General features: G+C 42.9%; 1 protein-coding gene and 1 pseudogene across 1 annotated transcript; one reads left to right on the plus strand and one right to left on the minus strand.

The window, feature by feature from the left end:
- Positions 1-114: 114 nt before the first annotated feature.
- LOC115132637 (LETM1 domain-containing protein 1-like) lies at positions 115-18,374 on the minus strand (annotated as a pseudogene).
- An 898-nt stretch (positions 18,375-19,272) lies between these two features.
- zgc:56699 (uncharacterized protein LOC405758 homolog) lies at positions 19,273-23,889 on the plus strand. Its single transcript, XM_029665580.2, has 8 exons — positions 19,273-19,369; positions 19,670-19,830; positions 22,498-22,604; positions 22,740-22,866; positions 22,970-23,053; positions 23,248-23,311; positions 23,433-23,503; positions 23,656-23,889. Coding segments are annotated over exons 2-8 (552 nt in total). The 5' UTR covers positions 19,273-19,369; positions 19,670-19,733; the 3' UTR covers positions 23,658-23,889.
- The last annotated feature ends 327 nt before the right edge of the window (positions 23,890-24,216 follow it).

Below are 24,216 nucleotides of genomic sequence, written 5' to 3' on the forward strand. Positions count from 1 at the left end.
GGCATGCTGACTGCAGGAATGTCTACCAGAGCTGTTGCAGGAGTTTAATGTTAATTTCTCAACCATAAGCTGCCTCAATGTCATTTTAGAGACTGGCAGTACGTACAACCAACTTCACAACCATGTGTAACCATGCCAGCCCAGAACCTCCACATTGGGCTTCACCTGCAGGATCATCTGAGACCAGCCACTAGGACAGCTGATAAAACTGTAGGTTTGCACAGCCCCAGAATTTCTGCACAAGCTGTCAGAAACTGTCTCCGGAAGCTCATCTGCGTGCTCCTCTTCCTCAACAGGGTCTTGACCCAACTGTAGTTCAGTTTTGACTTCAGTGGGCAAATGCTCACCTTCGATGGCCACCGGCACGCTGGAGAAATGTGATCTTCAGATTCCCGGTTTCAACTACCGGGCAAATTGCAGACAATGTGTATGGCGTTGTGTGGGCAACTGGTTTGCTGATAACATTGTGAACAGAGTGCCCCATGGTGGTATGGGCAGGCATAAGCTACAGACAACACAATTGCATTTTATCCATGGCAATTTGAATGCAGACACCGATCCTCAGTGCCATTCATCCGCTGCCGTCACCATGTTTCAACAATGCACAGCCTCATGTTGCAAGGATCTGTACACAATTCCTGGAGGCTGAACATGTCTCAGTTCTTCCATGGCCTGCATACTCACCAGACATGTCACCCATTTGAGATGTTCTGGATCAACGTGTACGACAGTGTGTTCCAGTTCCCGCCAATATTCAGCATACAGCCATTGAAGAGTGGGACAACATTGCACAGGCCACAATCAACAGCCAGATCAACTCTATGCAAAGGAGATGCTGCATGAGGCAAATGGTCACACCAGACACGAATTGATTTCTGATCCACGCCCAAACCTCTAAGGTATGTGACTGATTTCCTTAAGAACTGTAACTCAGTGAAATTGTTGCATTGATATTTAAGTATGTTCAGTAAATTTGCATTCAAGGACAAGGCTGTAGGTTTATTTAAATAATTGGTGATGACAATGCTTGTAAACATGCAATGTGCAGGTCAACTGGTTCTTACTGTAAATAAGAGCATTTCTCTACATTGACAAGTACTTTAGGTGGTACATTTTATTTCAGAAACATGACCTTAATACACCAGATAATGGATTCCAAAGCCCCAAAGGAGTTGAATAAGTAGATCAAATGCATTTTGTAAAAAATACAAAACCGTTTGCATATTTATCTGAGAATCTTATTGGCAACTTCAAAATGACTGACTAGCATTCCCATACATTTTTAAATGGATTGCACCCATCCACCAGCAAGGCACATTGATTGAGAGGGCATTTGCCATCTACTGTAGCTGTGCAGTTTGTCACTGGTTGGTGAATAAAGTTCTAACAATATTTCCAACATGAAATGCATTTCCTATCAACTAAACAATGCTTGAACAAGTAAAGTGCCATCATAGCTGAAACATTTTTAAATATGTCTAATGGCCTGTTGAATTGCAGTGATTATTCACCAGTATCACCTTACTACAGCATTGGCAAGCAACATTAGGTGCTAATGTAAAGCAACATTCTATAAAACATTGCACTTACTACTCTACTATCAGTAGTTGCTCTTTGCTTTTCCCCAATGTCAAAAGCATCCTTATTACAACCCACTGTACAGGGTTGGGTAGGTTACTTTCTAAATGTAATCTGTTCGTTACTGGTTACCTGTCCAATTGTAATCGGATTACTCCCCTCAAACTATTTTGGTATTTTTTTTCTTCATTAGTCCACTGAGTTTTTCATGTCAGCAGTCAAATTAAAGATTTGATTTGGAGCCTGAAATTATCGACCAGTTTGAGACTTTGCAATGTTATCACATTTGTCACAATCACCACAGAAATGCAATGTATCAAGTAAGCACTTTGCCCTAAAAGTGAGATGAGTTGTAAAGCTTGGTGTTTATTCCATTGCGTTGGTAGACTGCAGATGTTGACGGCCTATAGGAAAGTTGCCCTGCCCAGCATGGTGAGAGATGGCTGAATTAATGGAAGTGGCAGATCACTCCTTGTTCCTTCCTGTTAATGTTGGTAGGGCTTTGGGTAGTTGGTAGAGAGCAAGACCATGCTATGCACAAGCAGAGAGACCTCTGACTCTGGGACATAGAGGCATGAGGACAATAAGCCATATTTACATCGGTCTCCCCACAAAGAAAGAAAAACACTGTCGGGAGAGGGACACAGAGAGAGAGAGAATAGATCCCTTTCAGACGAGAGGAGAACTGGAGCCACTGAAAGCCATTCCAGGCACTGGTTGATGCTGAGACTGCCAGAGTCAAGCCCCTTGACAGCAGGCCTGACAAGAACAGGGTTGAGTTATCAATTTAACTAGTGGCAAATTACTAGTATTTGATCCATTTGGGTTTTTGCTGACAGAGTGCATTCTGAAAGTATTCAGACCCTTTGACTAGGGCTGTTACGTTGACCGTAATACCAGTGACCGTTTAGTGACGATAATTAGGCTTCTCCAAGCTCTGATGCTGCTGATGGTCATTAGTACCCTACCAAACTTGCTAACTGCCTGGTACTCAGCACCCCATTGTCCCTGTAATCACTTGACATCAATGCAAAATTAATCTAAAATCTAAAACACTTAGAGCTCATGTTGCGCAACATTTCTATAGGCTATGCAATTGCTGAGAAAACAGAGTGATGACCTCTACTAAAAAGAGGATCCCATCAGCTTTTTAATAGGCTAGACATACTATTTATTTCTCAACTTCTCTAATATTAAGCACATTGCTTACCTTTACAACAGGAGTATAGCCTACCTACCTGGCTGGCATGAAAATGAACCACGGGTGCATAAGTGCATAGATGACATGTCTTTTTTCCCCCCATGCCCCTGTTTCGAGACGGGTGCATGATAATGGTCCATTCTAAAATCAAAACAATTTCACATGATTTAGTATATGTAAAGACAAGATTAAATCAAGAACAGTCTGATGGGTCTGATGACAATATTAGCCTATCACTTGTGAATGACGCCCAGCATAAGAAACAATGCCTTTTTGCAACTTTAAAAAAAATCAGTCACACATTTCATGTAACCTAGCCCATAGGCCTATATGTTTTGATAAGGTTATCAAAACTAAAGTGGCCAAAATTACTTTAAAATTAGGCACATTTCATCTGCTTTACAAGGGGCATAGAGCCTGACTGGCATACATAAGCAGTGCGTGAGTTTCAAGTTTGGGGAAGATTATTTTCACCATAAATGTACCTTATTTATAATAAATACATGCATAATTGCATTTATGGTGTTTTCCAATGGAACATTCACGCTTATAGCCTAGTGCCATGTGTGAATTGCTGTGCTTATAAAGTGAAGAAATAGCCTAAGTTTAAACGTTCTGATCTGTTGCGTCAGCCACATTGCTTAAAAAGTTTGATGCTAGTGGTTGTATTAATTTGGGATCGATCGCATCCCACAACTGTCCCAGACGGTTTGGAATATTTATCTCGCACAGAAATGAATAGAGACTTTTGTACTATGGAGGATAGATTCATATTGGCTAGTGATTTTGCTGTTCGTTAGGCCTACTTATCTTGTTGGCTGACAAAGTAAATGTGGACAGTTCTTCCAATATCTTCACTACGCTCCTTGGAATTGGATAAGGATGCGTGCAGTGGTGTCCCCGATCTGTCTGTCTTCACCTGTAGCCTGTGAGAGAGACCTGATCACGTGATGGAGAGCCATGCGAGTGAGCGGCGCTTCGAGGCGCGCACCACTCTGGAATAATAGCGCAATGCAGCACTCTGGGCCAAGGGCACAATGGCCACTGGCTACAAAAGGCATGGCTTTTTTGGGGGTGCATTACGGCCACACAAAGGGGATGCCTCCATCATTTAAGGCATTATCAAGTGCTTGTCAAATTGGGAATGAGAGACTTATGACGTGTGTGTATAGTCTGCTCAAAAAAGAAAGCAGAGCTCATGCAATTCAAGCGATTTTTTTCTAATCATCATTAGTCACATCATGCAGCCTTACAATGTATTAAAAATCAAAACCTATAGCCCAACGTTTGTAGAACTAAAGTTACATAAATTCTAAATTAAGCAGGAATACCTGTTTTTGTTAATTGAAATTTCCACCACACCATTCAACAGAATAGCCACACTCCCTCAAATCGTTTGGAGAAAATATCCTTTACTTTATTCAGCTTTGTTCAATTGTATTCTTCATAATATAAAATGCTACGGAATTCTAAGCAAATCTTGTCTGCTAAGTGAACTAGTATAGCCCACAGTTATTTGGTATAGCCAGATCAGGACCAAACATAAGGACAACTCAGAGTATGCTATTCTGAAATGGACTACATTCTTTATATCATGCTACTTTAGACCTGTAAAATAAATGACAGATTTATTGTGAAGGTGTAGGCTATATTACATGGATTTATTAGACTGTTTAAATATAGATGTTCCAAAGGTCTGCATCAGTGGCTTGTAGGCTCTGTGTGGAAGCCAGGACATGCTAAATGTGTTTGATAATTACTGTGAGACCGCCACCCTTGACTTTTTCCACATTTCATTACGTTACAGCCGTATTCTAAAATGGTTTACAAGTGTTTTCCCCCCTTCAATCTACACACAATACCCCATAATTACTTTTTTCATTTGTGCAAATTTATAAAAATAACTGATCACATTTATTCAGACCCTTAACTCAGTACTTTATTGAAGCACCTTTGGCAGCGATTACAGCCTTGAGTCTTCTTGGGTATGACGCTACAAGTTTGGGCCACCTGTATTTGGGGAATTTCTCCCATTCTTTTCTACAGATCCTCAAGCTCTGTCAGGTTGAACGGGGAGCGTTGCGGCACAGCTATTTTCAGGTCCCTCCAGAGATGTTCGATCGGGTTCAAGTCCAGGCTCTGGCTGGGCCACTCAAGGACATCCATAGACTTGTCCCAAAGCCACTCCTGCGTTGTCTTGGCTGTGTGCTTAGGGTCGTTGTCCTGTTGGAAGGTGAACCTTTGCCGCAGTCTAAGGTCCTGAGTGCTCTGGAGCAGTTTCATCAAGGATCACACTGTACTTTGCTCCATTCATCTTTCCTTCGAGCTTGACTGGTCTCTGTCCATGCCACTGAAAAACATCCCCACAGCATGATCATGGTCTGAGAGTCCTTTAGGTGCCTTTTGGCTAACTCCAAGCGAGCTGCCATGTGCCTTTTACTCTGGAGTGGCTTCCGTCTGGCCACTACCATAAAGGCCTTATTTGGTGAAGTGCTCAGAGATAGTTGCCCTTATGGAAGGTTCCTCCATCTCCACAGAGGAACTCTGGAGCTCTGTCAGTGGCCATCAGGTTATTGGTCACCTCCCTGACCAAGGCCCTTCTCCCCCGATTGGTCAGTTTGGCCTGGGCGGCCAGCTCTAGGAAGAGTCTTAGTTGTTCCAAACTTCTTCCATTTAAGAATGATGGCGGTCACTGTGTTCTTGGGGACCTTCGCTGCAGACATTTTTTGGTTCCCTTCCACCAATTCCTTCAACTTCATTGCTTGGTTTTTGCTCTGTCAACTGTGGGACCTTTTTATATAGACAGAGATGTGCCTTTCCAAATAATGTCCAATCAATTGAAGACTCCAATCAAGTTGTAGAAACATCAAGGATGATCAATGGAAACAGGATGTACCTGATCTCAAATTCGAGTCTCATAGCATAGGGTCTGAATACTTAATAAAAACACCTTTTATTTACATGTTTTAATAAATATGCAAAAATGTATACAAACCTGTTTTGCTTTGTCATTGTGGTGTATTGTGTGTAGATTATTTGAAAAATGAATGTAATCCTTTTTAGAATAAGGCTGTAACATAACAAAATGTGGAAAAGGGAAGGGGTCTCAATACTATCTGAATGCACTGTATGAATCCGATTACATGTAGATCTTAAGAATGAGGTCCAGTGATGTGCACTGACCTGTCTCAGCTCTGAGTCATCCAACTGGTGCAGGCCATGTCTGCTGAGAGCACGGTCCAGCTGTAGTAGCTCTATGCCGTGGCTGTTCAGTCGAGTGGCAATCATGGGAGTTGGGAAGCGGGGAGTCAGGAAGAACAGGGGACAGAGTTGCCTCTGGAGACAAAGAGTATGGATGAAAATAACTTCAAATTAAATCTGACAGTCGAAACTTTAACCTCAGTCATTGTATTATTTCAAATCCAAAGTATTAGAGTACAGAGCCCCAACAATAAAAGTGTCACTGTCCTAATACTTTGAGCTCACTGTATGTTGTGTATTTCTGACGAGGCAAATCCAGTAGGATTGATATCCATTCCGTAAACTCAGGAAATTTCTGAATAAAAGGAAGCACTGACCATCTGATCTGCGTTCATTCTCTTGATACCCAGGGGAGGTCCAGAAAACAAGTCTCGAATTGCCTGGATGTCAGATATGTACCCCAATTTGCACCTAAAAACACAAGGACCGGTCAGACATCAATGTCTGCATTACAGTCACCCATGGAAAAACATATCCATATTTGCCCAACAAAATGTTGGACAGTGAACACATTGGAACATGGGAGTAACATTATTATATATATATATATATATATACACACTGCTCAAAAAAGAAAGGGAACACTAAAATAACACATCCTAGATCTGAATGAATGAAAAATTCTTATTAAATACTTTTTTCTTTACATAGTTGAATGTGCTGACAACAAAATCACAAATTATCAATGGAGATCAAATGTATCAACCCATGGAGGTCTGGATTTGGAGTCACTCTCAAAATTAAAGTGGAAAACCACACTACAGGCTGATCCAACTTTGATGTAATGTCAAAATGAGGCTCAGTAGTGTGTGTGGCCTCCACGTGCCTGTATGACCTCCGTACAACGCCTGGGCATGCTCCTGATGAAGTGGTGGATGGTCTCCTGAGGGATCTCCCAGACCTGGACTAAAGTATCCGCCAACTCCTGGACAGTCTGTGGTGCAACGTGGCATTGGTGGATGGAGCGAGAAATGATGTCCCAGATGCGCTCAATTGGATTCAGGTCTGGGGAACAGTCCATAGCATCAATGCCTTCCTCTTGCAGGAACTGCTGACACACTCCAGCCACATGAGGTCTAGCATTATCTTGCATTAGGAGGAACCCATGGCCAACCGCACCAGCATATGGTCTCACAAGGGGTCTGAGGATCTCATCTCGGTACCTTTTGGCAGTCAGGCTACCTCTGGCGAGCACATGGAGGGCTGTGCGGCCCCCCAAAGAAATGCCACCCCACACCATGACTGACCCACCGCCAAACCGGTCATGCTGGAGGATGTTGCAGGCAGCAGAACGTTCTCCACGGCGTCTCCAGACTGTCACGTCTGTCACATGTGCTCAGTGTGAACCTGCTTTCATCTGTGAAGAGCACAGGGCGCCAGTGGCGAATTTGCCAATCTTGGTGTTCTCTGGCAAATGCCAAACGTCCTGCACGGTGTTGGGCTGTAAGCACAACCCCCAAATGTGGACGTCGGGCCCTCATACCACCCTCATGGAGTCTGTTTCTGACCGTTTGAGCAGACACATGCACATTTGTGGCCTGCTGGAGGTCATTTTGCAGGGCTCTGGCAGTGCTCCTCCTGCTCCTCCTTGCACACAGGCAGAGGTAGCGGTCCTGCTGCTGGGTTGTTGCCATCCTACCGCCTCCTCCACGTCTCCTGATGTACTGGCCTGTCTCCTGGTAGCGCCTCCATGCTCTGGACACTACGCTGACAGACACAGCAAACCTTCTTGCCACAGCTCGCATTGATGTGCCATCCTGGATGAGCTGCACTACCTGAGACACTTGTGTGGGTTGTAGACTCCGTCTCATGCTACCACTAGAGTGAAAGCGCCGCCAGCATTCAAAAGTGACCAAAACATCAGCCAGGAAGCATAGGAATTGAGAAGTGGTCTGTGGTCACCACCTGCAGAACCACTCCTTTATTGGGGGTGTCTTGCTAATTGCCTAGCATTTCTACCTGTTGTCTATTCCATTTGCACAACAGCATGTGAAATGTATTGTCAATCAATGTTGCTTCCTAAGTGGACAGTTTGATTTCACAGAAGTGTGATTGACTTGGAGTTACATTGTGTTGTTTAAGTGTTCCCTTTATTTTTTTGAGCAGTGTATGTATATGCAAGGGAGTGGTTTAATTATTCTGTATCATTCACCCACCTTGTGGCAGAGGTCTAGTAGGCGGCTGTCTTTGACATGTGAACCTGCACTCTCAAGCCCCTTCACCACTGCCCAGTGGTGTTGGACCCTGTGGGAATGGTTCACTTCCTGGAACTCTGTCTGCTGCTGGCGGGTCCAGAAGTGGCGGATCAGGAGCTGGCGGGGGAAAAGGTACCTGGTCGTAAAAAGGAGAGGGAAGCAGAGAGAAGAAACATGACACATGAACAAAGAGGGTTTCAATACATTGTAGAGGGGGCACAATGTATTATCATTGAGGGCATAAATGCACAATTATTTGACCTTTTAACTGCCATTTAGTTGATCATTAAGATATTTGCTAACTGAATATGAGTCAAGAGGAGGATGTTGATGACTTAAGTGAACTCACATTAGGACAAACACCAGATAGTTGGCAAATGGAGGAATAGAAATTAAAAGCAGCGGAATGGCTTTAATCATGTCTCTGCGAAACTGAGAAAAACAAACATCGAAAAAGTTACCATTTACATACTAAGGAGAACTTTTCAGACAATACTATTAATACTACTACTACTAGGCAGATTATAAAGAAAGACTGCTAACCACATAAGAACTTTCCTTGTTATTCAAGTGTATGCCCTAGCCTCCACCGACCTGCCAGAGTTTCTCCATATCACGATAGGTTAAGTCCTGGACTTTGACACTGTTGGTGAGCATCCTTGTTTTTATCACCTTCACCTCTTTGGCATCTTGGAAAAAGAGCCGAAGTCCTGAAGAATGGTAATACAAAAGATGGCTTCATTGTAATGGCAGCACAGAAGCTGCCAGAAGCCAAATTAACTAGGCTACATCTTTGTGTTTCTTTTGCCTTCAAACGTGAAGTCTTATTGGTTGACCGAATCCAAATAATTTTGCTACAGTATGGTAGATCTGTATAAATAGAGATGCCAAACAAAGGCTTGATGACAAAACAACACATTTACATTTACATTTAAGTCATTTAGCAGACGCTCTTATCCAGAGCGACTTACAAATTGGTGCATTCACCTTATGACATCTAGTGGAACAGCCACTTTACAATAGTGCATCTAAATCTTTTAAGGGGGGGGGGGTGAGAAGGATTACTTTATCCTATCCTAGGTATTCCTTAAAGAGGCAATTTATGTACCCACTTATGAGAGTTTAACATGGTGCTGTGGCGAGCTGAGTTTTTACCTTTCGTAAAAGTGCTATAGAGAACATAAAAGCGAGGAACGTCTTTGGAGGAAGTGCTCATATTTGGCATTGACCCTTTGAAGCCTGGACACAACTTGCTGGCCATTCCCTAGCCTGGATTTGGAGGATGAGCAGTGTCTATACAGCCGCAGTCTAAAAGACACAAAAAAATGGTAATGAAAGTACATTACATAACCAAAAGTATGTGGACACCTGCTTGTCGTACATCCGATTCCAAAATGATGGGCATTAATATGGAGTTGGTCCCTCCTTTGCTGCTATAACAGCCTCCTCTTCTGTGAAGGCTTTCCACTAGATGTTAGAACCTTGCTGTGGGGACTTGCTTCCCTTCAGCCACAAGAGCATTAGTGAGGTCGTGCAATTAGGCCTGGTTCGCAATCGGCGTTCCAATTTATCCCAAAGGTGTTTGATGGGGTGAGGTCAAGGCTCTGTGCAGGCAGGCCAGTCAAGTTATTCCACACCGATCTCGTCAAACCATTTCTGTATGTTCCCCACTTTGTGCACAGGGGCAATGTCATGCTGAAACAGGAAAGGGCCTTCCCCAAACTGTTGCCACAAAGTTGGAAGCACAGAATAGTCTAGAACAGGGGTTCTTAAACCTTTTCAGCCTGGGACCCAAATTAGAAATGTGTTTTCCTGGCACCCAAGCATAGGAAAATATGGCACCCAAGCTTAGGAAAATGACTATATGTAAATATCAGTACAGTTCATTGCCCTTACACCGAAAACAAATGCAATATAGACAAAAACAAATAATGAAATATCTATTAATGTTTAATTTCCCCGTTAAAAACACTTACATACCTGTCTCGGTTGTAACTGTTGCTGTTAAAATACAAGCAATTTCCATTCTGAACAGGAATAAACTGATTGATCACATCACACAGATGAACACACTCACAGGCTTTTTGATAGGGTTGTACTAACAGTACAGTACTGTAGAAATTATTGTTGAAAGAGATGGAACTGTTGCTGTAAAAATACAATACATATGTTTTTATTCTGAACTGAAATAAACTGATTGATCACATCACACAGATGTAGAACAAAACACACACACAGTCCTAATGTGAGGTGTGTGGCTGGTTGAAGTTTTCAACAAGCATTTCTAATCTGGGATCAGTTTTTGACAGTGCAACACTGAGGTGATGCTCAGCCTTAACTGTTTCTGTACTTGAGAACCCTGACTTGCATAGGTATGTGGTGCCAAACTGGATCTGAACATCTACTGCTTTCTCAGTCAGGCAGGAGATCGCTTCCTGCTGAAGATGAGCAACCCAGAACTGTGTTAGTCTCAAAAAACATCTTGCTTCAATCAGTTTATTCCAGTTCAGAATAAAAAGTAGTATTGTTTTATTTTAAAACTGCAACAGTTCCAACCTAGACTAGTTTAACAATTTCTACAGTAAGATGTACAGCAGGCCTAATTTTCCATCTGTACAGTTACCGGGGATTGCATCAGTAGCTAGCTAGGTTGCTTTGGCTAATGCTAGCTATTAGCTGTGTACAAGTCCTGGGGACTGATGGAAAGAGAAACTCATATCTACTACTATGAGAGATAGTACTCCCTTATTTATGCTTATCATCACCTGTTATAAAATGACAATGCCTTGCTAGCTGACTTAGTTTTCCACTGTCAAAGCACTGAAGCATTCTGCCCTGTTCTGAAAGTATTCCCTGGGTTTAGCAATATGCTGTGGATATTAGGTCAGGACGTGTCGTTTTTATTAATTTGTTCGTTTTGAGATACTGTTGGATCCTGTATTTTACATTATAGCCATTACCATATATATGATTGAATATTATCTTCTGTTGGATGGTGTGGATGTATGTATGTGTTATGCAACATAGCTGATTTGAAACATTGTTAAAAGTATCAGGGCCATGGGCCTTTCTCATGATGGAAAAATACAGAGTAGCATGACGACGAACTGTTCAAATGAGTTGGGAGGGGGGCACATTCAGAGCAGGGTGTTGCGAGAACAAGCGGTCTTTTGTTAGATAACAGGAGCCATGTGCGAGATAACGGTATGGAGCATGAGCGCATGGATGTTCTTCACAGCAACACTTACATCTATCAACAGAAGCGCCAAGAGGCGGGGACCCGCCTGAGCGCCTGCAATAGGCTGAGCAAGTTTAAACCACGCCCAGTCTCTACTGTGATAGACATAGTTCCAACCCGTCTGTTGGCCTATCACAGTATAAAGAATACGGTTTTACATACGTCTTGTCAGTTCTCTGTTCTGCCCTGCGTGGTATTACAGTGAGCCCGTATATACGAAAGTTGCATTTGCCATTTATTACTTAGCTAATAAAAAATACATAGTATAAAATCGGTGACTCATTGTTATATTTATCCTGATACCAGATTTGAATTTACGCAACTAACAATACTCATTACTAAACTCTTCCCCACCCACATTGTGGGCGCTCCTCGTTATTTCTCAAAGTTTGTATGAAAGCGAGAAACTCATCATTGTAATGAAACGCAATCGAGCTCAGTCAGAATTCGTGGCTAACATAACGCCATTTGATTTATATAAAAATATATATTTTTAAAGTCCATATGATGAGTGATGGAGAGTGGGAATGACAAGTCAGTGGCTGAAAGCGCACGATCTGCAGCTGAACGACAGCGCTGCATCGAGTGTGTCACGGAGTGATCTTCAAGAAAACTGCAGAAAATGGATCCGGTAAACCTCGAAGCACAAGGGCATCTCCCACTCGCGCAGCTGCCAAACTGAGCTGAGACCGCTGCTAAGCAGAGAGCGCAGATGCCAAATCATTCCAGTAATTAATTAGGCAATTAAATGTATTCTGACACGTCGCGACAGACTTTGTGTCGTGACCGATACTTTAAGAAAGGCTGGTCTAGAATGTTATTGTATGTTGCAGCGTTAAGATTTCCCTTCATTGGAACTAAGGGGCCTAGGCCGAACCATGAAAAACAGGCCCTACGCATAGGGGTAGTTAGCGTTCTCCTGGCATCGTCCAAACCCAGATTCGTCTGTCAACTATCATATAGTCACTTTAACAATGTTTACATACTGCTTTACTAATTTCATATGTATATACTGTATTTTAGTCAATGCCACTCCGACATTGCTCCTCGTAATATTTCTTAACTACATTCTTTTACTTTAGATTTGTATGTATTGTTGTGAAGGGTTAGATATTACTGCACGATTGGCGCTAGGAAACAAGCATTTTACTACACCTGCAATAACATCTGCTAAATATGTGTATGTGACCAATAAAATGTGATTTGATGAAGCTTGATTCATCACTCCAGATAACCTGTTTCCACTGCTCCAGAGTCCAATGGCAGCAAACTTTACACCACTCCAGCCAGCCGACACTTGGCATTGCGCACTGTGATCTTAGGCTTTTGTGTGGACGCTCGGCCATGGAAACCCACTTCATGAAGCTCCTGACAAATAGTTATTGTGCTGACGTTGCTTCCAGAGGCAGTTTGGAACTCTGTAGTGAGTGTTGCAACCGAGAACAGATGATTTTTACGTGCTTCAGCACTCGGCGGTCCAGTTCTGTGAGCTTGTGTGGACTACCACATGGAGGGTGAGCCGTTGTTGCTCCTAGACGTTTTCCCTTCACAATAACAGCACTTGCACAGTTGACAGGAGCAGCTCTAACAGGGCAGACATTTGACGAACTGACTTGTTGGAAAGGTAGCATCCACCCCTCATCACTGTCAAACGCTCCCTAAAACACTTCAGCGAGCAGGCCTTTCTAATCGACCTGGCCCGGGTATCCTGGAATGATATTGACCTCATTCTGTCAGTAGAGGATGCCTGGTTATTCTTTAAAAGTGCTTTCCTCACCATCTTAAATAAGCATGCCCCGTTCAAAAAATGTTAAACCAGGAACAGATATAGCCCTTGGTTCACTCCAAACCTGACTGTCCTTGACCAGCACAAAAACATCATGTGGCGTACTGCATTAGCATCGAGCCCCCGCGATATGCAACTTTTATTAGGAACCAATATACACAGGCAGTTTGGAAAACAAAGGCTAGCTTTTTCAAACAGAAATGTGCATCCCTTAGCACAAGCTCCAGGAAGTTCTGGGACACTAAAGTCCATGGAGAATAAGAGCACCTCCTCCAAGCTGCCCACTGCAATGAGGCTAGGAAACACAGTCACCACCGATAAATCCGCAATAATTGAGAATTTCAATAAGAATTTTTCTGCGGCTGGCCATGCTTTCCACCTGGCTACCACTACCTCGGTCATCAGCCCTGCACCCCCCACTGCAACTTGCCCAAGCCTCCCCATTTCTTCTTCACCCAAATCCAGATAGCTGATGTTCAGAAAGAGCTGCAAAATCTGGACCCCTACAAATCAGCAGGGCTAGACAATCTGAACCTTCTCTTCTTAAAATTATTTGCCGAAATTGTTGCAACCCCTATTACTAGCTTGTTCAACCTCTCATATCGTCTGAGATCCCCAAAGATTGGAAAGCTGCCGCGGTCATCCCCCTCTTCAAAGGGGGAACACTCTAGACCCAAACTGCTACAGACCTACATCTAGCCTACCCTGCCTTTCTAAGGTCTTCGAAAGCCAAGTTAACAGATCACCGATCATTTCAAATCCCACCGTACCTTCTCCGCTATGCAATCTGGTTTTCCGAGCTGGTCATGTTTGCACCTCAGCCACGTTCAAGGTCCTAAACGATATCATAACCGCCGTCGATGAGACAATACGGTGTAGCTGTATTCATCGACTTGGCCAAGGCTTTCGACTCTGTCAATCACCACATTCTCATTCAGACGACACCATTCTGTTAATTAACTAACCTCCAGACAATCTTCAATGCCATACAACTCTCCTTCCGTGGCATCCAACTGCTTTTAAATGCAAGTTAAACTAAATGTATGCTCTTCAACCGATCGCTGCCCACACCTGCCTGCCCGTCCAGCATCACTACTCTCGACGGTTCTGACTTAGGTATTTGTAGTTGTCCACATATTCTAGGTGTCTGGTTAGTCTTTAAACTCTTCTTCCAGACTCACATTAAGCATCTCCAATCCAAAATTAAATCTAGAATCGGCTTCCTATTTCGCAAACAAAGCATCCTTCACTCATGCTGCCAAACATACCCTAGTAAAACTGACTATCCTATCGATCCTTGACTTCGGCGATGTCATTTACAAAATAGCCTCCAACACTCTACTCAGCAAATTGGATGCAGTCTATCACAGTGCCATCTGTTTTGTCACTAAAGCCCCATACACTACCCACCACTGCAAGCTGTATGCTCTTGCCTGCTGGCCCTCGCATCATATCCGTCGCCAAACCCACTGGCTCCAGGTCATCTATACGTCTTTAAAGCCCCGTCTTATCTCAGCTCACTGGTCACCATAGCAGCACCCACCCGCATGCGCTCCAGCAGGTATATTTCACTGGTCACCCCCAAAGCAAATTCCTCTTTTGGCCACCTTTCCTTCCAGTTCTCTGCTACCAATGACTGGAACAAACTGCAAAAATCACTGAAGCTGGAGACTCATATCTCCCTCACTAGCTTTAAGCACCAGCTGTCAGAGCAGCTCACAGATCACTGCACTTGCACATAGCCAATCTGTAAATAGCCCATCCAACTACCTCATCACCATATTTATTTTGCTCCTTTGCACCCCAGTACCGCTACTTGCACACTCATCTTCTGCACATCTATCACCCCAGTGTTTAATTTGCCATACTGTAATAATTTCACCACTATGGCCTATTTATTGCCTCATCCCCCTTATCCTACCTCATTTTCACACACTATATTTATTGTATTATTGACTGTATGTTTGTTTATTCCATGTGTAACTCTGTGTTGTTGTTTGTGTCGCACTGCTTTGCTTTATCTTGGCCAGGTCGCAGTTGTAAATGAGAACTTGTTCTCAACTAGCCTACCTGGTTAAATAAGAGGTGAAATAAAAATAAAATTATCAGAGTATTTATAGTGCATGGGACACAACTTAACCACACATTCAAGTCCATTATAAAGTAGTATTGTCTATGACAACTCAAGACAGAAAAGTAGCCTATAATACTAGTCTGGTCAAACAACTGTTTGTGCAGTATTTTTTACCAACTGCTCCCATGATGGTTGTCGTGCCAAACATCTAGAAATGGCAAGTCAGCTGTGACAGCACTTGGACAGATCTGGAACCAGGCTAGTGCTTACTTTCCCTATGTTGTTGTCAGTATCTTTGGTTGGGCGTTACCAAAGATTTGCCAAGATAGGACTGTTAAGAGAAGTGCCACAAAACAGTGGCTCGACAATGACTACACAACATTAAGATACATTTATATAAAGTTTTGAACGAGTTGGCAATACCTTGCTCGAGAGGTGGCCTTAAAAGAGGAGCATATAACTGTAACCCCATTAGGTCGGATTCCGTAAAATGTCACAGCCAACCCACGGCACACCCCAACAAAGAACAGCGCCATTTTTAGGAAGCGCAAATGGCCTTACTGAAGAGCTCAGTGATTTAACGTGGCACAGTCATGATGCAACCTTTCCAACAAGTGAGTTCGTCAAATTTCTGCCCTGCTAGAGCTATCCACCCAGTCAACTGTAAGTGCTGTTATTGTGTAATGGAAACATTTAGGAGCAACAACGGCTCAGCCGCAACATGGTAGGCCACACAAGCTCACAGAACGGGACCACCGAGTGCTAAAGTGCGTAAAAATCATCTGTTCTCGGTTGCAATACTCCAAACTGCCTCTGGAAGCAACATCAGCAAAATAACTGTTCGTCGGGAGCTTCATGAAATAGCTTTCCATGGCTGAGCAGCCGCACACAAACCTAAGATCACCATGCGCAATGCCAAGCGTCGGCTGGAGGGGTGTAAAGCTCGCTGCATTGGCCTCTGGAACAGTGGAAACGGGTTCTCTGGAGTGATGAATCACAATTCACTATCTGGCAGTCCGACTGACGACTCTGGGTTTGGCGGAGTCTAGGAGAACGCTCCCTGCCCCAATGCATAGTGGCAACTGTAAAGTTTGGTGTAGGAGGAATAATGGTCTGGGGCTGTTTCTCATGGTTTGGGCTAGGCCCCTTAGTTCCAGTGAAAGGAAATCTTAACGCTACAGCATACAATGACATTCTAGATGATTCTGTGCTTCTAACTTGCCTGTTTCAGCATGACAATGCCCTTGTGCACAGAGCGAGGTCCATACAGAAATGGTTTATCAAGATTCCATCAAACACCTTTGGGATGAATTGGAATGCTGACCGCGAGCTAGGCCTAATCATCCAACATCAGTGCCCGAGCTCACTAATGCTTGTGGCTGAATGGAAGCAAGTCGTTGCAGCAATGTTCCAACATCTAGTGGAAAGCCTTCCCAGAAGAGTGGAGGCAGTGATAGCAGCAAAGGTGGGACAATGATTTTGGAATGAGAGTTCGACGAGCAGGTGTCCACATACTTTTAGTCATGTAGTGCATATACTGAACCAAAATATAAACGCAACATGTAAATTATTGGTCCCATGTTTCATGAGCTGAAATAAAAGATCCCAGAAATGTTCCACACACTAAAAAGCTTATTTCTCTCATTCGTTTACATATTTTTTTGTCAGCATTGATCCTTTGCCAAGATAATCCAGGTGTGGCATATCAAGAAGCTGATTAAATGGCATGGTCATTACACAGGTTCACCTTGTGCTGGGGACAATAAAAGGCTCTTCGTCAGGTCAAACAGAGTGCTCACTTCCCATAATATACACATTTCTCTTCACATGACCATTCCGCAAATGCAAAATCATGTGTGGAAACAATTTGATTCATTTTTGTGCACAATAAATCATAATTAATCACAGAGGTACATATGGTCATAAAGGATTACATGCAGTGCATTCGGAAAGTATTCAGACCCTACATTGTTACGTTACAGCCTTATTATAAAATGTATTAAAAAAAGAATCCTTTATCTACACACAATACCCCATAATGACAAAAACAGGTTGACATTTTTGCAAATGTATTAAAAATAAAACATACCTTATTTACATAAGTATTCAGACAATTTACTATGAGACACGAAATTAAGCTCAGGTGCATCCTGTTTCCATTGACCATCCTTGATGTTTCTACAACTTTATTGGTCCACCTGTGGTAAATTCAATTGATTGGACATGATTTGGATGCCAAGAATCACGTCTGGAGGAAACCTGGCCACATCCCTATGGTGAAGCATGGTGATGGCAGGATCATGCTGTGGGGATGTTTTTCAGCGGCAGGCTAGTCAGGATTGAGGGAAAGATGAACGGAGCAAAGTACAGAGTGATCCTTGATGAAAACCTGCTCCAGAGCACTCAGGACCTCAGACTGGGGCAAAGGTTCACCTTCCAACAGGACAACAACCTTAAGCACATAGCCAAGACAATGCAGGAGTGGCTTCGGGACATGTCTCTGAATGTCCTTGAGTGGCCCGGACTTAAAAATCTCTGGAGAGACCTGAAAATAGCTGTGCTCGCCATCCAAACTGACAGAGCTTGAGAGAAGAAGGGGAGAAACTCCCCAAATACATGTGTGCCAATTTTGTAGCGTCATACCCAAGAAGACTCAATGCTGTAATCGCTGCCAAAAATGCTTCAACAAAGTACTGAGTAAAGGGTCTGAATACTTAAATAAACGTAAAATCACATTTACAATTTTTTTTTTTGCAAAAATGTCTAAACCTGTTTTTGCTTTGTCATTATGGGTTATTGTGTGTAGACTGATAAGGGAGAAAAAAACTATTTAATCAATTTTAGACCAGGGCTGTAACAAAATGTGGAAAAAGTCAAGGGGTCTGAATAGTTTCCAAATCCACTGTACATACAAATGGGACCTCCACATCCGGCTTATTCACCTGCTGGATTGTCCGAGACCAGCCTCCAGGACAGCTGATGAAACTGTGGTTCGTGCTCGTTGTCCTCACCAGGGTCTTGACTTGACTGCAGTTCGGCATCGTAACTGAGTTCAGTGTGCAAATGCGCACCATCGATGGCCACTGGCAAGTTGGAGAAGTGTGTTCTTCACTGATGAATCCCGGTTTCAACTGTACCGGGCAGATGGCAGACAGCGTGTATGGCGTCATGTGGGCGAGTGGTTTGCTAATGTCAACATTGTGAACAGAGTGCCCCATGATGGCGGTGGGGTTATGGTATGGGCAGACATAAGCTACAGACAACGAATACAATTTCATTTTATCGATGGCAATTTGAATGCAGAGATACCATGGCGAGATCCTGGAGGCCCATTGTCATGCCAGTTATCTGCCGCCATCACCTCATGTTTCATAATGATAATGCACAGCCCCATGTTGCAAGGATCTGTACAGAATTCCTGAAAACTGAAAATATCCCATGGCCTGCATACTCACCAGACATGTCACACATTGAGCATGTTTGACATGTACTACCCGCCTGTTCCAGTTCCCACCAATATTCAACAACTTCGCACAGCCATTGAAGAGGAGTGGGACAACGTTACACTGGCCAACCCAGCCTGATCAACAATGGGAAGGAGATGTGTTGCACTGCATGAAGCACATGGTGGTCACACCAAGTACTGACTGGTTCTCTGATCCACGTCCCTACCTTTTAAGAATTTGTTCTTAATTAACTGACTTGCCTAGTTAAATAAAAGGTTAAATAAAATATTTTGAATATCTGTATTCCCAATTAAATACATAGATGAAGTCAAATGAATTTATTTAATTTCCTTATATGAACTGTAACTAAGTCAAATCTTTTGAATTGTTGCGTTTATATTTTTGTTCAGTGTATATTCGCTGAGCGTCACATATGTTGTGGCAACGTGATTGACAGCCAATGACATGGCTGATTGACATTGTAGGACACACCCACTGGATCAAACCATGTTGTGCCGTATTTAAAAGTTGAAGTCAATTTCCACTACAGCTATCTACACGCGCTCTTCCAAGTTCAGTTTACTAAAAAGGTGAATATTTGCTAAATCTGGTTATTTTTAAAGACGTTGCTTGTTTTACTTTTGAAAAATCTGTTTATTGCCAAGAGAAAGGCAAAGTTTAAGAGCTATCATTATTATGCAGAATCATTATTTAAACGTTCCTAGCTAGTGAGCTGGCCATGCCACATGTTATTAGCTAGTATCAGGAAAATAAACGTACAAATTAGAAACGCAAACTGTAGGCAGCGGTTGATTGCATGATCACGGTGGTAACATTGTAAGCTACCTAACGTTACCTGAAAGATAATTTAAATCTTCACGTGCCACGAGCTTGTTGAGTAAATTAGCTCGGTAACCTGGCTTCAGCGACCACCAGGCCATACTTCGAGGAAAGATGTCTACCATCCGATTTGGATCAACTTGTAGTCCTTCGAAGACTACTCTAGCTGAGACATTGCCACGCTGGAACGATGAGGAAGGGGAGAAGGCTGGTAAGAGTCAAATATATTGCCTTTTGTATTTCAATCAATTCCCATTTTTGATTGTTGGCTCCTAGGGACTTCACACTTTAATTAACTTTTCTCTGTCTGCAGTGACCTAATTGTCCTGCACGGATGTGATCAACTGACAGAGGCTTGAATACTGCACTAGCACCAAAGATTTTTATAATTAAACCAAGAGACCACAGGTTGTTGTTTCCAATGGGACAAATGAGTCATGGTGGGCAGAGCCAAGCACGCGCTAGCATTATCCCATTGGCGCGTTTTAGTGTGCATATTTCTGTTAGGGAACGCCTACTGTGAATAGTGCATTTACATTAACTCAATTTGAGTTTGTGCTCCTAAACAGCTTGCTTTTAAAAATAAAAAAAACTTTTGCAAATGGTAATGTCTATAAAACTTAGTCCACTCTGTTTATAACAGATTATAGTATTTTGGAACATAACTTTATTGAGATCAAATGTTTAATTGATGAGAATTTGCAGAATGTTGGCCAAAATCCACTGCCTGCCAGTGAGTGGAACCACCAACTGGATGCTTCATGTTTATACATCCAGTGAAATATGTCTCATTGTACAATCTGCCTAGGCCTAACTATCCCTTTTTGATTGGATCCATTTGGGCAGAGTGCGAATTACGCAATGACATCCGGGGGGGTCTCTATTTATGAATTTAATAAGACGTCATTTAAACAGAGAAAATATTACATTTTTAAAGTGGCATGAACACAGTCAGTCATATTTTCATTTGATTGTCAAATAAATCACTTCAAAAAGTAGGCTACCTGTGCATGTTTGTCCACTCTAACCCGGAAGCTTACGAGAAATTCCGCTATGCCCTCCGACGAACCATCAAACAGGCAACGCGTCAATACAGGACTAAGATCGAATCGTACTACACCGGCTCTGATGCTCGTTCGGATGTGGCAGGGTTTGCAAACCATTAGACTACAAAGAGAAGCACAGTCGAGAGCGCCCAGTGACACCAACTGGCAAGTGTCTTCACTGACATTTTCAACCTCTCCCTGTCCAAGTCTGTAATACCAACAAACAGACCACCATAGTCCCTGTGCCCAAGAACACCACTAAGGTAACCTGCCTAAATGACTACCGACCTGTAGCACTCACGTCTGTAGCCATGAAGTGCTTTGAAAGGCTGGTCATGGCTCACATAAACAACATTATCCCAGAAACCCTAGACCCACTCCAATTTGCATACTGCTCCAACAGATTCACAGATGATTCCATTTCTATTGCACTCCACACTGCCCTTTCCCACCTGGACAAAAGGAACACCTATGTGAGAATGCTATTCATTGACTACAGCTCAGCGTTCAACACCATAGTGCCCTCAAAGCTCATCAATAAGCTAAGGACCCTGGGACTGAACACCTCCCTCTGCAACTGGATCCTGGACTTCCTAATGGGCCGCCCCCAGGTGGTATGGGTAGGTAACGACACATCCGCCACACCGATCCTCAACACAGGGGCCCCTCTGGGGTGCGTGCTCGGTTCCCCTTCTGTACTCCCTGTTCACTCGTGACTGCACGGCCAGGCATGACTCCAACACTGTCATTACGTTTGCTGATGACACAACAGTGGTAGGTCTGATCACTGACAAGACAGCCTATATGGAGGTGGTCAGAGACCTGGCTGTGTGGTGCCAGGACAACAACCTCTCCATCAACGTGATCAAGACAAAGGAGATGATTGTGGACGACAGGAAATAGAGGACCGCGCACTCCCCCATTCTCATCGACAGGGCTGTAGTGGTGCAGGTTGAGTGTCTACTTCACCAACAAATGAACATAGTCCAAGACCGTTGTGAAGAGGGCATGACAAAACCTATTCCCCCTCAGGGGACTGAAAAGATTTGGCATGGGTCCTCGGATCCTCAGGATTTTACAGCTGCACCATCAAGAGCATCCTGAGTGGTTGCATCACTGCCTGGTATTGCAACTGGTATTACAACACTGGAGCCAAGCTTCCTGCCATCCAGGACCTCTATACCAGGAGCTGTCAGAGGAAGGCCCTAAAAATTGCCTAAGACTCCAGCCACCCTAGTCGGACTGTTCTCTCTGCTACCTCACGCCAAGTCTTGGTCCAAGAGGCTTCTTAACAGCTTCTACGCCCAAGCCATAAGACTCGTGAATATCTAATCAAATGGCTACTGAGACTATTTGCATTGCCCCCACCCCCTCCTACACTCCTATTACTCTCTGTTATCATCTATGCATAGTCACTTTAATAACTCTACCTACATGTACATATTCCCTCAACTAATTGTAGCTCCTGCACATTGACTCTGTACCGCTACACTCGCATTAACATCTGCTAACTATGTATGTGACAAATAAATTTGATTTGACTTGGTACCCCCTGTATATAGTCTCGCTATTGTTATCACTGCTGCTCTTTAATTACTTGTTGCTTTTATTATTTTTTTTACCCATATTTTTTTCAGCTGCATTGTTTAAGGGCTCGTAAGTAAGCATTTTACTGTAAGGTCTACACCTGTTGTATTCGGCGCATGTGACTAATAACGTTTGATTTTGATTTGACACCTTGCCTACATTAGTCTACTTTTAGCTCATTCTAACTAAGTAATTTCCTTGGTGTTAACTTGGCTCTATGGCATTATTTTCTCTGTTGTCAATAGATCCAGAAGATGCCTGTGATCCAAATAAACTACTTCAGTGTCCATACGACAAGAACCATCAGATCCGTGCCTGCCGCTTTCCATACCATCTAATCAAGTGCAGCAAAGTTAGTAGCTACAGGAAGGAATGTTGTTGAAGGCGCAATATGACGTTGTGCCATGTCATCTTAAATGTTGCGAATTTAGTCACTTAGTACATGGGAAAACAAGTTATTCAGCTGTCCTCTTGTCCTTTCCTGTAGAACCACCCTAAACTGGCCAGTGAATTAAAAACGTGCCCTTTCAACGCCCGCCACCTGATGCCCAAGCATGAGCTTTCACACCACATTGCTAACTGTGTTGACAGAATATCTGTGAATGCAGAAGACTGTGAGCCTTTTTTGTTTTGTTTTACCCTTTCTGTATTTGCATTATTCAATGATAAGCCTATTTGCACCCTTTAGTGAGTCTAACCAGGTTCTGTGATTTCCAGTGGGCAGCGCTGAGGTGCAGAGCAAATGGCAAGTACCTGTTAGCACCTGGACGAACACCAACTGTGATGAGGACTGGGATAAAGGTACTCTCTCAAACTGCTGATTATGCGTGTGTACTCAAAGCAAAGATGCCATGTATGCATTTATTTGTTTCACAACTTCTGCACACTCCGTGGACTGATGCAGTGAATGCAACTTTTCAGATTTTTATGCTGGAGATTTTCCATTGATTTCCATCGGCAGCATTTTATTTAAATGCAGCCTTTTCTTTTTGTAGAAGCTGATATTTCTTCGGTGCCTTTCGTATGGGGAGTGTCTACAAACCTGATCAGTCAGAACAGGTCAGCTAACCACACAAAGTTTGCAGTGGAGTTCATTGCTACTAGATATATTTGAAACAGAGCTGGTTAATATTTTCAAATTTAAAACAGTTTTAAGTGTCGTCTTTTCTTCTTTTTTTAGGACTGAGCCATGCACTACAAATAATCTTACTCCTGGACTCCGAGCTCCAAGAACTCTGCCCTGGAAAATGTGTAAGTCATGTTTGATCTGTTTTATGTTACAGCATTCTGTATTTCTTATGGTTTGGAGCCATGCTGTCTTTTCTTGCTGTACTGTCTCACTTAAAAGCTTGTGTTCACTTGTCACTCTTAGGCTCATTGTATTTCTCATTATTTTTGTTCAGGACTGACAAAGGGCAGAATGAATGACAAAAGTTGGAAGTCAAGAGGTTATCTTGCAGTTAAGTTTTATATCATAGATGCATGTTTTATCTCACTTTGACTTGATTATGGACACATTTGAGAAATCCCATTGACTATTTTGTTTGACTATAAATGCATGCTTTGTAACCTAACCTTAGACATGGTGATTGGGGTTTGTGTCCCCTTTTTTGTTATTAAAAGGCTTTTTTGCAGAAGTGTTTCCCTATACTAACTCTGCATGTATGCTGTTGATGTACTGTATGTTCCTGATGCCCTACTGCAGATGAATATATTCTCACTGTATTGCACATATCAGATACAGTGCCTTGCGAAAGTATTCGGCCCCCTTGAACTTTGCGACCTTTTGCCACATTTCAGGCTTCAAACATAAAGATATAAAACTGTATTTTTTTGTGAAGAATCAACAACAAGTGGGACACAAGCATGAAGTGGAATGACGTTTATTGGATATTTCAAACTTTTAACAAATCAAAAACTGAAATTGGGCGTCCAAATTATTCAGCCCCCTTAAGTTAATACTT

This window comes from Oncorhynchus nerka, linkage group LG7 (genome assembly GCF_034236695.1).
Source record: "Oncorhynchus nerka isolate Pitt River linkage group LG7, Oner_Uvic_2.0, whole genome shotgun sequence".
Lineage (NCBI taxonomy): Eukaryota > Metazoa > Chordata > Actinopteri > Salmoniformes > Salmonidae > Oncorhynchus > Oncorhynchus nerka.